General features: G+C 63.8%; 1 protein-coding gene across 2 annotated transcripts in view; it reads right to left on the bottom strand.

The window, feature by feature from the left end:
* The window catches only part of LOC119106881 (unconventional myosin-XVIIIa), a gene marked incomplete at its 5' end in the record, with an annotated part of 45016 nt that overhangs the window by 14108 nt on the left and 15735 nt on the right, over positions 1-15173 (bottom strand). For both annotated transcript variants that reach the window (XM_037230215.1, XM_037230214.1), the window contains 6 exon segments: positions 2265-2360; positions 2853-3035; positions 4096-4338; positions 5378-5497; positions 12611-12700; positions 13809-13952. In XM_037230215.1, the coding sequence (XP_037086110.1) occupies positions 2265-2360; positions 2853-3035; positions 4096-4338; positions 5378-5497; positions 12611-12700; positions 13809-13952 (876 nt within the window).

Genomic DNA, 15173 nt, shown 5'->3' on the forward strand with positions numbered 1-15173 from the left:
GTAGCGTGTGTGTCGGGAGATAATTGAATTTCATCAGCTGCCGGCCCACGGCGTCAAAGGAGAACCGCTCGCGATACAGATCGCCGATAAGAGAGACGGTTTTTCGAGTCGACGGCTCGAAGTGGCACGGTCGGACAATGGGGCGGCAAGCGTGGAACGCAATTAGGAGACCGGATTGAGCTCCGGAGCGCGACCAAGATGGCGACGAAAAAGAAGCCAGATCGAGGGAGAAAACCATACGCCTGAGACGTTCGAACAGGAAAGATGAGGAGAAAGAGTGGGAAGGAGACAAAGAGAAAGACGGCAAGAGAGAGGGAGGTGGGATAGAAAGGTCAGACGGGGCGCGAAACAACACGAGGTCGTGGAGAGCCGAGGAGAAGCGTCGGACGCGCCGCCCCGGCCGCTGTCCGTGAGGCGTCTCGACGCGACCGACCGCGCAGAACGTACACAACGGCGCGCGGCGTCGACCGTTACTTCGCCGAGACCGCCAGGCTTCAGCGCTCCGTCCAATCACGGGCCCAGAACGACTCGGCATCGACTGACCCCGGCCGCTGCTGGGCTGTGCGCGTCGCCCGCCGGCCCTGCGCCCTCAGCCGAGGTGCGTGTTTCATCTCGCCTGGCCGGCCGTCACTCCCAGCGCGTGGGACCCGGGCTTGTCGTGACGGCGGACCATGCGCCGCCATCGGGCCCGCCGAGCAAATGACGGACACAGCCGGTGAAAGTGGCAGCGCCGCGGCGGCGAGCGCGGCCGTGGCCGTCGGATCCACCCGCGACGCGCGCGCTCGCCGCCGCCGCTCCGTCTGCGGTCGCCGGAAGCCCCGAGCCGCGCGAAGCCCCACGCCCGCCGAGGGAGGCGAGCTGGGGGCCGCACGCAGCAGCTCTTCCGCTTCCCTTATCCACAGGTCAACACCACGCCTATCGACTCCGTATCGGAGCTGCAGACAACGCCGCAACACACACGCGGATGCGACGCGGCGCGGGAGGCCACCGAGCCCACCCGAGCGCCGCCGACGGTAGCCCACAGCCAGGTCCGGCCCGGTCCGGACCTGGACCCGCGGCCGCCCACCACAGGTGATTCGTGACCTCGGCGAAACCGCCGGCCACGCCCGCGTCGATGTCACCCGGCCACGCCCAACACACGGCGTCGTTCAGACACTGGGAGCTGCATGCACGGCACACATATCCTCTCCTCCGTGGCCTCCATCGCTACAGCCGTCACAGATCCGCGCGCTAACGCCGCCCGCCCTGCAAACCCCCTCCAGTGCTCTCTGCCAGCGCGGCGCATCTGCGCACCACACGGGGGCGGCGCAGCCGACAGCGGATAACAACTGCGCGAAGCTTCCGCAAACAGCGGGCCTCTATTAGCGCTGGCTGTCGGCTCCATCGCACAATCCCACAGGCTGTCGTGTTGCCCAAGCGTGCAAGGGCTGCAGCACGCTTCGCATGAGTCGACACGCACCGATCCGGTAACGCCAGAGGGTAAACAAGCGCCAGCCGACCGGGCACGGTTGTAAAACGCCGCCGCACAGCCACGCTGGGCAGAGCGGTTTGCTTTCCTTGCGCTTGTTAAGCGCGACGGTAATTTTTCGGACCGTTCTCTGCGACCAAACGCCAAACGCCTGGGCGTTGCCAACGGAGCAGGAGCCACCTTTCCAACGCCAATTCAGGCGTTCAGTGGCCGTGATCCACCACTAACGGAACACACTTTCTCGGCAGCATTTTCAAGACGGCAGCGGAGCCTGAACCGACCCGCCGCCCAGCCCACCACGCGGCGGGGAACTCCCAAAATTAGACGCATTTGCATCGCATCAGCATAGCGCTTCATATTTCACGTTCGAAGGCACAGGTGGGCGCCACCGCATGCGGCACGGCGCCGGAGCACTGCCATCTAGCGCCCGAAATATAACCTCTGTGTAGTTGCGCAAACGTCAATATCCCGTAAACGCTCACCTGCGGTCGGCCAACAGCTGCCGCTTGAGCGGCTTTAGTCAGGATTACTTTTAACACCCTTTCCCTTTTACGATCGCGTGCGTCTTCAAACGGGATAGGCTGCGACCCCCCCCCCCCCTCCCCAACGTGTGGTCACCACATTGGCACCTCAAGACTGGCGACAAACGCCATGCGCACGTCTGGCGCAGCCGCTGCCGCCAGACAGTTAAAGCCCCGCCGGCGGGCAGGCCACCACCCAGGCGCACGGCAGCCCACGGCGGACGTCGGCGGCGCTGTCCCTGCGCCGCGTCGTGCGGCCAGCGGTGTGTACTCACCGCCACGTCGTTGTCGAGCGAGCAGCGTTCGCGCTGCAGCTGGTCCAGCTCGCGCACGGCCTTCTCCCGCTGCTGCCGCTCCCGGCGCAGCTCGTCCTGGTGGCGCGCGCGGGCGACATTACACACACGCACACACAGGGGGACGGAGCGCGGCCGGGCCACGTCCTGGCGGCGCGCGCGGCGGCGTCACACACACACACACAGGGGGACGGAGCGCGGCCGGGCCACGAGCCACGTCACGGGCCGCGGCAACACACCGCCTGGCACTGACTGCAGGCGAGGAGGCGACGCTCCGGCGTGCGGAGCGCGGCACGATTTCCAAACGGAGACAGCGAAATGATCTCAGCGCGCAGGGCTGAATGCAGCCCTTTCCCACCGCACGCATCAGTCGCCATCATCAACATCAGCCAGTGCATCACTGAACAAAATGCTATTCTCACTAGCTCACACCACAAGATCGCAGGCACCGGTCGCCACTCGATCCAGAGTGCCCAGCTGATCTCTGATCACCTAGCTCACGCTGCTACACCCCGAGGCTGCTGCCGACGCGGACTGCCCGCCGCCAGCCCACAGGTCCGGCGTGCTCACCTGCAGCGCCTGCATGTCGATGTCGAACTTGCGCTGCTTCTTCTCCAGCACGGCGTTGCGGCTGCTCTGCTCCTCCAGGTGGATGCGCAGGTCGTTCAGCTCGCCCGTCAGCCGCGTCACCTTGCGCTTCTGCTGCGTCACGATCTGGCGCTGCTCGTCCACCTCCTCGTACGCCGCCTCCACCTGCGGCGGCGGTGGTTCACGGGGTGAGCTAACCGCTACTGACCTCGCTGTGTGCTCAGGACGAGACCGGAGCCTTCGGACCAACACGAAGAGTCGTCCACGATCCCGTCCCCGCCGCCATGGCCTGGGCGCACACACCGCAGGCGAAGGAACACCAGAGCTCTCGGACGGCGACGGCGGCGCCGCCTGGCGGAACGCCGCGTCTCGCGTGTTCGGGACGGCGCGGCGACGGACGGGGAGGGGACCGGGCGTCCGTACCGAGCAGGGAGCGGGCGTCTCGCCGCCGCCTGCAGCGGACTGGTGCGCGCCACAGACACGAGCGAACGTCGGCGGCGGAGGCGCGCCACCTGTTCCGCCCGGCCCACACAGATGCTCGGATGCTCACAGACGGGCCAGCTCCCTCCCCAAACACCTGGCCGTCACTGCAGCGGCAGTGAGCGCATTCAACGCAAACCACACGTTAACATGAACGAGGAGGCCAGTCGGGGGCTGCGCTTGGCTGCCAAGAGACCAACGTAACCGGATGTTGCTGGATCTAGCCTGCCTCATGCCGCCGGATTGGTGTTGCATATATACGGACGTACTCCGATCGGTGTGGTCCATGGGGAACGTGTTGAATATCATAGAGATAGCGGTGACAGAATGCAGACCGGTCTCCAAATGTCCTATCATGAGCTCCACTGCAATACAGAGGGGGCGGGGGAGGATCCGGGGGACGGGGCAACTCAGCGTTCCCATCTCTTGCTAAATTTCAAACATAAAACAAGAATACGACACCAAAACCACCTACAAGGTCCTAAAAAATGTCATAGACCACCATGTGCCTGGCGTCAAGCTGGGCTCATATGCTTTACACAAAGCATGCATGATGAAAACACTCTCAGGTCCGTGACAACAGCGATGAGTTCATGTTTTTTATAGCCCCGGAACAGCCGCCTGGCAGGGGTGGCCCCAACAGGCCTCCATCTTGCTCGGCCAGGATGGGGCCAGCAACCAGCAGCCATGATATAACCTCAGCCCATACTAAGCGCCAGCACAACACACAGCGACCACCACCGACCTTCTTATCCAGCTGCTTCTTGAGCACCATCATCTGCTCGACGTCGTCCTCGTGCTGCTGCTCGAGCCGCTTGCGGGTGTAGGCGAGCTCGCGGGCCGTATACTCGTACTTGCGCTTGTACATGGTGACGCTGCCGGCCTCTTCCTCCTCCTCGGACCCGGCGCTCAGCTCGGCCGAGGCGCGAGTGTACAGCAGCTCCGTCTCCAGCCGCTCGTTCAACGTGCACATCTTCTTGTACTCGGTCTGCCGGCGGCGGCGGCGCGGTCAGCGGCCGCCGACAGCGGGAGGGGTTCGGGGGCGCGGCGCCCGCTGCCGATGCGCCGGGCCGGGGCGCCGTCCATAAATGGCAGCAAGAGCAGAGTGTGTGGCAGTGCGGTAACGCAACCGTACCACCTCTCCGGAGGACTAATGCATGCCGCGTTTGGGTTCCAACAAATCATATCACCCAAAGGAGAACAACCACACACTTTGTGACGACGGAGCAAATGTTGTTGCGCAGTTAGACGGCGGAACTCCACCCGCGGCTTGCACTTGACCAGCGACAGTACTTCCTCGTCGATAAATCGCGGGCTCCAGTCCTGGACGTCACTACCGACCCTCACCTGGAGCGCCTGGACGTCTCCCTCCCCGGGCTCCACCCCTGGATGTCCCCGCCGAGCCTCACCTGCAGTCCCTGGACGTCTCCCTCCCCGGGCTCCACCCCTGGATGCCCCCACCGAGCCTCACCTGCAGTCCCTGGACGTCTCCCTCCCCGGGCTCCACCCCTGGATGCCCCCACCGAGCCTCACCTGCAGTCCCTGGACGTCTCCCTCCCGGGCTCCACCCCTGGACGTCCCCACCGAGCCTCACCTGCAGTCCCTGGACGTCTCCCTCCCCGGGCTCCATCCCTGGATGCCCCCACCGAGCCTCACCTGCAGTCCCTGGGCATCTCCCTCCCCGGGCTCCATCCCTGGATGCCCCCACCGAGCCTCACCTGCAGTCCCTGGACGCCCCCCTCCCCGGGCTCCACCCCTGGATGCCCCCACCGAGCCTCACCTGCAGTCCCTGGACGTCTCCCTCCCGGGCTCCACCCCTGGACGTCCCCACCGAGCCTAACCTGCAGTCCCTGGACGTCTCCCTCCCCGGGCTCCATCCCTGGATGTCACCACCGAGCCTCACCTGCAGTCCCTGGACGTCTCCCTCCCCGGGCTCCATCCCTGGATGCCCCCACCGAGCCTCACCTGCAGTCCCTGGACGCCCCCCTCCCCGGGCTCCACCCCTGGACGCCACCACCGAGCCTCACCTGCAGTCCCTGGACGTCTCCCTCGAGCCGCATGCGCTCGGCCTGCTCGGCCTCCAGCCGTTCGGTGGCCAGCGTCGAGGTGTGGTGCTCCTCGGCCAGGTCCGCCGTGAGCTCGCCCAGCTGCAACACCAACAGACGCCGGACGTCAGGCGACGCGGCGACGGCGGCGGGCAGCGCGCTCACGCCGGCACGTCCCCAGCAGCGGGACAGGCGAGGGCACCACCGGCGCGAGCGGCCGGGCGGGAGCCAGAGCAACCGTCGCTGGTACGGCGGTCTGCACCCGGTGCATTCGGGGGAGGCGCGGCTCTCACCCGCGGCCAGCGCATGACGCAGGCAGACTGCGCTCGGTCCCCGGCCGCCCCGCACACCCCGTGGCCCAGTCTCTGGGGCCTGCGGCGTGACCGGACGTGGCCAGAACTGGCGGGGGCTCGCGGAAGCCGTGATGTCAGTAACGGTAACGGCGCGCTCGGAAAATAAACAGAGCAACCACAAAGCCTGCAGCTTCTGAAGCGGTAATCGCGTCGTGCCTGCACTGTAAGCAAACATGTCGCCCGACTTCCCCCATCCCGTCTCCATTCGCGGAGGAACGGACTGGGGGCACGACAGGTAGTGAGCTTCAAGTGTCTGTGCAGCGCTAATTGCCCGCTACAATGCCGAACACTACACCACAACTCTGCTAAACCAATGACATTCTGAACGGGACCACCGAGTGAGCCAGACAGCGCGGGGCCTGTCACCGAGCTGCTAACAAAACACAGCGCTCCTCGCACGGACGGTCCTGAGCGGACAACACGGCGTTCACGACGACGGTCAGCGCAGGGCGGGGCGTTATCGGCCGACGCCGCTTCGACATAGTTCGGCGGCAGCGGAGAAGGCTTCCGGCGGGCGGCTGGCACCGCGCCACCAGTCAGCCCGCTCCGAGGCCGGCCCGGCCCGGCGCGGCAGACGCGCGAGAGCGGAGCAGGACCGGCGACACTGACACCCACTCGGCCGTCGCCAGGTGACGATCGTGCACGCGTGTACAGGCGGTGATTAAACACGCGTTCACAAGCGAGAATGCCTGTTTTCATATCGCCACGCTATTTTTGACCACAGCGACAGCTGGTCCCATTAGGGGCAGACTTGCTGGTTCCACCACTGGCACGCTGACGGAAAGAACAACAGCGACATGATCTACGACGGCACAATTGTGCGGCCGCCCAGACCGCAGGACCCCAACCCCGGAATAATAATTTCTCACAAACCTGACAGCGACGGCGACACTACACACAGTCCATCCGTTCACGACAACGCTCGTGCCGAAACCGTCGTCCACCAACAGCACGAAAGCCTCGCCGGGAACAGGAGGCTCGCCCCGGCCGTGACTGGCACAGCGCCACCGGCCGGCAGCCGTCCGCGCGCCGGCCGGGACGGACCGGGACCCGAGACGGCACGCGGACCGGCCGGACGCCCGACACTGCCGCCGTCCGCTGCCGGACGCCCGACGGCCGGGACGGACCGGGACCTGAGACGGCACGCGGACCGGCCGGACGCCCGACACTGCCGCCGTCCGCTGCCGGACGCCCGACGGCCGGGACGGACCGGGACCCGAGACGGCACGCGGACCGGCCGGACGCCCGACACTGCCGCCGTCCGCTGCCGGACGCCCGACGGCGTGTGCTGCTCTTCCGGAACCGTAAACAACACGGCGCGGGAGGCGACAGGCCACTGATAGGGATCGATTGACGGACGCTGACTGTGGAACCAACTGCTGACGTGGTCCGGGTCTCGCCCAGCGCCGGCTGCGGCGCCTCCGGTCGGCCCCCTCCCTGCTGAGGCTGCTCCGCCGGCCCCGCTGGCCACACGCTGTGCGGTGTGTGCCGCACGTACCGTACCGTACCGCACGTACCGTACCGTACTTCTCGTCCGTCTCGTCCTCTGGGCGCCATCCTGTACTCCATTGCGCAAGCGTATAGCTGACCTGGTGGTTTACGGTATACCCAGCCGAGATGGTACAGTTCGGCAACAAGCCACCTCGACCTATCATACTAACGGAGCAGCTTTATGGCCTTGCCTACCATACCGGCGGGCAGCCTCGACAAAGGTGGGTCATGTGGGCAGATGGAGTCAACATTCCGTTAAAAACTCTCCTGAATGCAAGTTCCACGATAACGAGCACCGAAATTAGACAGATATTCGTTGCCAAATAAATGTAACACAAAAACGCTGGCCACGGTTTGTCGCGTCGTCGACAGCAGATGGCGTTGCCTGGCGGCCAGCTCGCTCTCGTTTGCTCCGCGATCGCCGACAGACGGCGGTGATCACTGATGACAGGCCCCTCCGGTTATCCGGAGCGAGCGAGGCGTCGCCGGCGGCGCCGCCGCCTATCCTCGCCCCGCCGCGGTCGTCCGGACGCCGCTGCCAGCGCCAGCCGCGCCCGGCCGACCGGGCGCCCGTCGACGCCGACTGTGACACAGACCCGTCTCCGGCACCTGCCAGATGGCAGTCCAGCGGCGCCGCGGTCGGGGCGGGCCCCCAGACCCGCATACCGGGCGGCGGCGGGCGGTGCCGGCGCCGCACCGGAGCCGGGGCGCGCCCAGGCCGCCCTCGTAACCCCGCGAAACGACCACTCCGCGCCGGCCGAAGCACCTCGCGTGTAGTCACCAGCCGCCGCGGCCGGCCGGCCGGGTGGGCTGGAGACGCGCGCCGGGCGGGCCGAGACGGGGCTGAGCGGGGCGGGGCGGGGCGGGGCCGAGACGGGGCGGGGCGGGGCGGGGCGGGGAGGTGATGGCTGCCCCTCCCCCGCCGGCGCCGCACCTGGCCGTCATCCCGCTCTGTTGATGCGCCGCCGGTAAACACATCGAGGGCCATGTGTACCCACGGAAGCGTCAGCGCCACTTACAGATCACCCAGCCGGCACCTTTGTTTAGCCGCAGAAATGTGAACTGAAGGACTACCACGAGAGATATTCAGGGAGCTCCACTCCCGCTTGGGACTATGTCTCTTGAAACGCAGAGATAGCTATTGCAATGGTAAACCACAGAACCTGCTTGGATCGACCATTCACCCCCAGCTCCACCGCCTGCGAAAGTTTGCCACCCGCTGACGGGCGCAACAGGTGCGGACGGTTTATCTACCGTTCCACCCGCCCTGGGCGTTTGTTTTCGTCCACCTGACCTCGGCCGTCCGTCCGGGGGGCGACAGGCCGTCCCATCCCCTTCCCCGCATCTCCCCGCCACCCGATTACCTGGGCGTCTATCTCCAGTTCGCTGACGTCGGCGACCGTGCCGGCCGAGCGGTCGCGCGTGAGCGCGCGCACCTGACAGTCGGCCTGGTCGCTGACCTGGCGGTACAGACTGCGCGTGACGAGCGCAGCCGCGCTGCGCGCCCGCCCCAGCCGCGGCGGAGCATCGGTGGCGGCGGCGGCGCGCGGCCGCCGCCGCGTCAGCGCCTTCCACGCGTCGGTGCTGTGGTCGGATCGGCGCAGAAACTGGTCGATCTTCTTCGAGAGGAACGCCGACTGGGTGTAGGGCACGTCGGCGGCGGGCACGGCACGGAAGAGGGCGCCAGGCCGCGGCCGGCCGGCCGGCGCCAGCACCACGCTCTCGGAGCGCGGCTCGGAGAGCGGCGTGAGCTCGCGCAGCGTCGAGCCGGCGCGCCGCGGCGAGCGCTCGCGGCCCGGCGCCGGGCCCGGCCGCGCGGCCGGCGCGCCGCCCAGCAGGCCGCCGCCGCTCGGCGACGAGAGCCGCGGCGACAGCAGCAGCGGCCGCGCCGGCAGCGAGGCCCCGCGGCCGGCCGCCAGGTGGCCCAGGCCGTGGCCGTTCAGCAGGGCGGCGCCGCCGCTCCTCTGGCCGGCCCCCAGCTGAGCCATCGTCCCGCCTCGCCTCCGCCTCCGCCGCCACCGGACCGGAGCACACCCGACCCCGGCTGCGCGCGGGCCCACTGTCCGCGGCCGAGCTGGCGGCGCCGCCCGCCCGGCCGTCGCCGCTAAACATAGACAGGGACGCGCGCGGAACGCCCGACGCGTACCGCCACCGCCGGAGGCCGCCGCGCACCTATCGCCGCGTATGCGCGCCACGAACGGGACCCACCGCCCGGTATGCGTTTCACCGAGGCGGCCTGCGGGGGACCCACTGCCGGGTATGCGTGCCACGAACGAGGCAGTGGAGCAACCACCGCCGCAGGCTAGGCGTACCACCGACGGAACTGTGGACGGTCCAATGTCGGGTATATGTAACACGAAACAAGACTGAGGTCTAGAGGATGCCAAGCCCCAACGGCGATCCTATGGCCAACTGGCCACCTTGAAAGCAGACCCTATGAACGAAGATTATGCGACGATGCCTGGCGCAAAGGAACAGACGCGTTCAGCCGTCCCCGCCAGAACAAACGACTTGCTGGCAGAGAAAAAACTGCGGCTGACGAAGAAGCCCTATAAAAGTCATTGCACCGACACTTGGTTGACACTAGAAGTTCACTATCTGACCGACACATTACGTTTCAACAAGGTCTATTTGCCAGGAAAACATTGCGCCTGTTTGAAGATACGCGCGATAGGATAACAACATCAATGAACACACAAGATAAAAAAGTCGACGAACTGGTCAGCTAAGCAAAACATTTACTTCAGGATTGCTTGCAGTACCTTATACCAGGACATCACCAGCTGGTTTACGGATGCTTTTCTAAGCCGTGCATACCGCACAACCAAATATGGTCTGTCATCACTTTACTGAAACCATTGTGGAACAGACTCACGATGAAGCAACCGGCATGATCGCAACCAACCTCTCACACACACCAAACAATGAAGCGTGCGATGTCGCGTAAGAAACACCTTAGCTGAGCTGCAGAGCAAAACTGAACGCCAGGTTCACGCAGCCCCACGCAACCAGCCCATATTCCATCTGACTGCATGAGCCGGACAGCAGGACATGGGACCAGTTTTAGCCGTGTCTCCTCCCTGGCGCGCGTGGCGACGGAAAGCACCACACCCTGTTCGGTCCAGAAAACAGCCGGCGTGCGCGGACGGCCGCTGGCATCGGACCAGCGGGGCGGCAGCGGCCAGCCTGCCGCTGCCGCAGCGGCCAGCCTGCGAACACGAACGGGACGTGGCCCAGGCTCCCGAGAGAGCCGGCTGGCGGTAGCTCATGGCCACGTGCACTGGAGAAACGCGCCACGAAATCCCGCCCACTCTTCCCTTTTGGTAACAAGGCTCAGAGCTTAATGCTTGTGCATCCTGAACAACTGAAGCTTCAGCAGAGTCAGTTCTCGGTCTTCTATTTCCGTTCGTCTGCACAGCCTCTCCGTCATTTCCCGCATGCGCCCTCGCCTGTCCCTCTCCCCCCTCCCCGGTACACCCCTCCATTGCGGGTGCGATCGTGTGCTTTACCATAAAACAACAGCCACGTTCCTAGTCCTCGCGCGATGGTCACATACGAGGAGGGGAAAAAACTGGAGAAACGCTACTAGCGCTACTATAAATAGTGAACACCACGCCACGCCACCATAACATTTTCAATCTATGGCTCTTCATCACTGGGGCATTTATTAACAGACCGGCACCTCCGACACTCAATCCATCTTCCCACGCCACTAATCGTAAATAAAGCACTATCAACACCTAAATTAATTTTTCTCTTCTGGTGGCCAACCGACGGCGTACGCAATGGATGAGTGCCAGACCAAACGCAAACTCGAGTGCGCCGCAGGCGCGTAAAATTTCTGACACACCGTAAAACGACATGGGGTGTGCTCGACCTGTAAGTTTAGTAGGCATTCCCCGAATTTATCATTGCCAAAATTGGTCTACGCACATCTTAATAATGTAAGAAACTGTATCAGGAGAGGGCACGTGCCCCGCGGGCCACCACGTGAATAATATGTGCACCCGTGGTCTGCTTCATCTCCACCCCCGCTCCCGGCGAGCACCGAGGGCCACCTCCTCCTTCGCTGTCCGCCCGCCCGCTCGCCAGCCAGCTGGCAGGGCCGTGCCGCTCCGGCCGGCCCCACATTCCCCACCTCTGTCTGGGCAGCCCCACCCCCACACTGCCCGCCTGTCCGCCCCCTCCCCACACCCTCCCAGTTCTGTCGAGGCAGCCGCTTCTACGGGACTGTCGGCGCCGCACTCTCTCCGCGCTCTTCCACCGTCGCCCCTATCGTGACCGCCCCACCAAACACTGCTGGGGCTGCCCTCCCTCCGTCTCTACACCCCCCCCCCTTCCCGCCTCCGTCAGCGCCACCCCACCCCCACACCTGCTGGGGCTGCCCTACCTCAGTCTCTGTCCCCTCTTCCAGCCTCTGTTGGGGCCATCCCACCCCCACACCTGCTGGGGCTGTCACCCCACCCCAAGACCTACTGGGGTTGCCCTCACACCGTCCCTGTCCCTCCCTCTCCGCCTCTGTTGGGGCCATCCCACCCCCACACCTGCTGGGGCTGCCCCCTCCGTCTCTGTCGTCCTATCCCCTCCCCCGCCTCTGTCGGGGCCGGCCGCCGCAGTCGGCCGCGCCGGCAGTGGACTGACGGGCCAGCTGCACCGCAGCCCGCCCCCAATGTACCGGATGCACTGCACGAGGAGGGCTGTGCAAACGAGCTCCAGCATTTCTCCCGGTTGCAGGATGCAACGCGCCGAAAGAAACGGACAGGCGCCATCTTCGAAATGCTGTCAAAGTTTGACTAGCTTCCAGGTAATGCGGAGCAGCGAACTAACGCCGGTTCGGGTTTAAGCTTCTGGCCTGCGTTCTTTTCTGCAGCAGACTTCTCCGAGCGCATGAGTCTGCTCCTCGCTGGGAGGCCAGCTCCCGTCCCGCCCCAGACGCAGAGTGTGGCTCGCGCCGCGGCCATCGTCGCGCCAGCACCACACATCCTCATCACATAACGAGCACCGACTGCAACACACAGCTACTTCCAATCTCCATGCTAACGTACGGCCAGCAACCCCACGCTTCTTTTCAGGGGAAGGGCCCCTCTGCCAGCCTTCGTGCGTAATCAGTGTATCGATGAGTTATGCAGGTTCGCGCAGGCGCACAGCCGGCGGGACAGCCTCCTTCCAACAGGCCGCTGGCCGCCTGAGAACGCCTACAACACTGAGCGAGTGCGGCGGCTCATCGAGAACATCCCGGCACGATGCTCCCGCGCGGCGGCATGCTCTTACATCATCGGAGCTTTCGTGCGGTTAATAGAGAAACTCAATGCCGGGACAGGAGGTCAGCTGACGGGAACATGCTGTGAGCGAACTGCACACTAGTGCTCACCTTGCTTTCAAGCTTGTCGTTTTCATGCTTGTAGACGGTGTTGCCCTTCTCCAACTTTTCGACCTTCTCTCGTAGCGCCAGCAGCTCCTCCTGTAGAAACCGCGATCATTTGATCATTGCGTGCGCCTGAGCCAGACACCTCATGTGCAACGACGCGCAATGAACACATAAAACAGCTACCTCACTTGCATGGCAAATGATCGAAGGAGAGCAAACAAAGTTACAAGTGAGAAGGGAGGGAGAAGGGGCGCGGGACAGTTTGTTTTCAGCCTTTGGCATGCAACTCCATACGGTTAAAGTCACATTTTGGCGAAACTGGGTAGGGCGTTGTCCTGTACCCGCCACCCAGACCCTATACTACTGCAGCCAGAACTTTCCATCGCTTCATTCATTCCAAACTTTCCATCGCTCCCAAAAAAGCGTGCGGCACCCATTTCATCTCTTAATTAAGCACACATGTATGGTGAAGTCAGACAAGCAAACACTCAGCCAAAACGTGTCAAAGTACCGCATACTCTCTATCCTGCACATACAACACGCCCAACGGCTGAATACTTGGACTGAGAAGGGACCGGGACAGGTCTGAATCAAATGGCAGGCTAGCAGCCGGCTGACCGTGCCTCGGAAGCCACCGGGGCCTGACTTCCGTGCTGTGCTCCAATGAGACCTTTTGAACGTGTGCAGCGACCTCGAGGCTCTCATTGTTGCGAAAGCCATAGCACAAGTGTTTTTAATTTACAAATCTGGGGTCATTTGCTAAATGTGCTGTCGGCGAGACCGTGAAGTACAGCGGACGGTGACATTGGCCGTAAAGTGGGCTAGGTTATGGGCAGTGGCCAATGTTTCCTCCATGTTGGCATTTATAAGTCTGAAAACACACTGGTGACGATGTGTTGCTCTTTTTGTCGTTTATTGGTGTTTTCGAGCGCGCCGGCTGCAGTGATCATTTGGCACCTAGATGTGCTGCTTTTTAATAAAAAGCAAGATGGCTGTTAGATGGGCCTGTTCTTGTTGTGAGCTGCGTTAACATTCATTTTACAAAATGGTTGAAAGAGAGTGCTGCAGCTTAACATTCATTATGGGAACTTCCCTAAATTTCGCTTTGGTTGCTACGTGACGCTGGCGAGGAAGTCACCACCGCACTCGGCGATTAAAGCGCCACCTATACCGCACGCCACAACCCTGCGCTGCCACCTACCGTTGCGGCTTGCAGCTGCTGTTCGGTGCGGTGCACGTCGAGCAGCGGCGTGACGCGTACTAGCAGGCGCCACCAGGGCCAGCTGCGCACGCCCACGTACTTGCGCACATTCTTTTGGATACAGCGGATGGCCAGGTCCTGAACCTGCCGGTGCCAGACGGTGACGCGTCAAAACAGTACGGATGCCAAACACTGCGAACAATTGTACGGTGGTGCGGCAAAGGGCAAGTGCGGATGGTGCGGTAAAACAAGCGAGAGCGGACAGCGACTCAACGTGCTGGAGACGGTCAATACTACTTCTCCAGCGAGACAAACATTTGCTTACATTGCAAAGTCATCGAATGATAGTCGCCAAAGACCCAGTCGTTGATCCCGCGGCGAGCGGCTGCCTACGCTCGGGAGTAAAACCTAAGATAATTGAATGCCTTGTCATTAACTGCCGGAAAACACAGCCGCAAATGTACTCCAGAGCGGCCGTCCATTACATGCAAAAATCCTTCACACGGCATGCCCCACCAACTCGAACACACACATTTCATCCCTGAAAGCCAATACGTTCCCACCATCAACAACCAGCACCCCGTATTTAGGAAGCGCGTGGAATCCCCTCCCAAAGAGCGTCACGGTGCGCGCGCGCCGCGTGCGGCCGTCTGTCACAGCAGAAGCCGTCAGACACGTCCGTGATAACAGGCCAACAGGTAATTGAGGCGAGCGCGGCAAACGGCGCGAGCGGCCAGCCGGCAAGCGGTCCCGCCGTGTCCGGAGCACAGCGGCAGCCTTCTCTCAGCCGACACGCACCCGCCGGACCAACCGCGGTCTCGCCGGGCCTGCAGCGCCGAGACGCCGCTTGCTCGGTCAGACCCACCCCTCCTGCGGGCGACGCCGGCCGGCAGCAGGCGCAGCGCCCGCTCCCGGCCGGCCTGCGGTCCCAGCCGCGGGCCGGGCGGTACGGCTAGCCGTGCCGGCCTCGGGGGCTCGGCGCGCGCCCGTCCGCCGCCGCACAGCGACAGGCAACAGGCCGCCAGCAGGCGACCGACACACCGCCGGCACTGGGAGGCGCGGCTCCTTGCCATGCGGACACGACACTGACGCCCGATACGGTAACTTAAGCCCGGATCGCGCCGGGTCGTGACGCTGGACCGGAGCCAGAAAAGGAATGTCACCGAGCGCGCCGCACCGTTCGGTCAGTAAGTCAGCGGCGCCGAACAGGAAGGTTGCTGATGAATGCCCTTCGACGACACCCTTCGACAGACTTATAGAGTGCGGAAATCGGTTTCGTGAAACGGTTGAGGGATCACCGACGGCCCCGAATCACCTAGGCAAAGTCGTTTTATCATAAATTGCTTCCATGTTCGCTCATGTATC

This window comes from Pollicipes pollicipes, unplaced genomic scaffold (genome assembly GCF_011947565.3).
Source record: "Pollicipes pollicipes isolate AB1234 unplaced genomic scaffold, Ppol_2.1 Scaffold_6330;HRSCAF=7507_pilon_pilon_pilon, whole genome shotgun sequence".
Taxonomy (NCBI): Eukaryota; Metazoa; Arthropoda; class Thecostraca; order Pollicipedomorpha; family Pollicipedidae; genus Pollicipes; species Pollicipes pollicipes.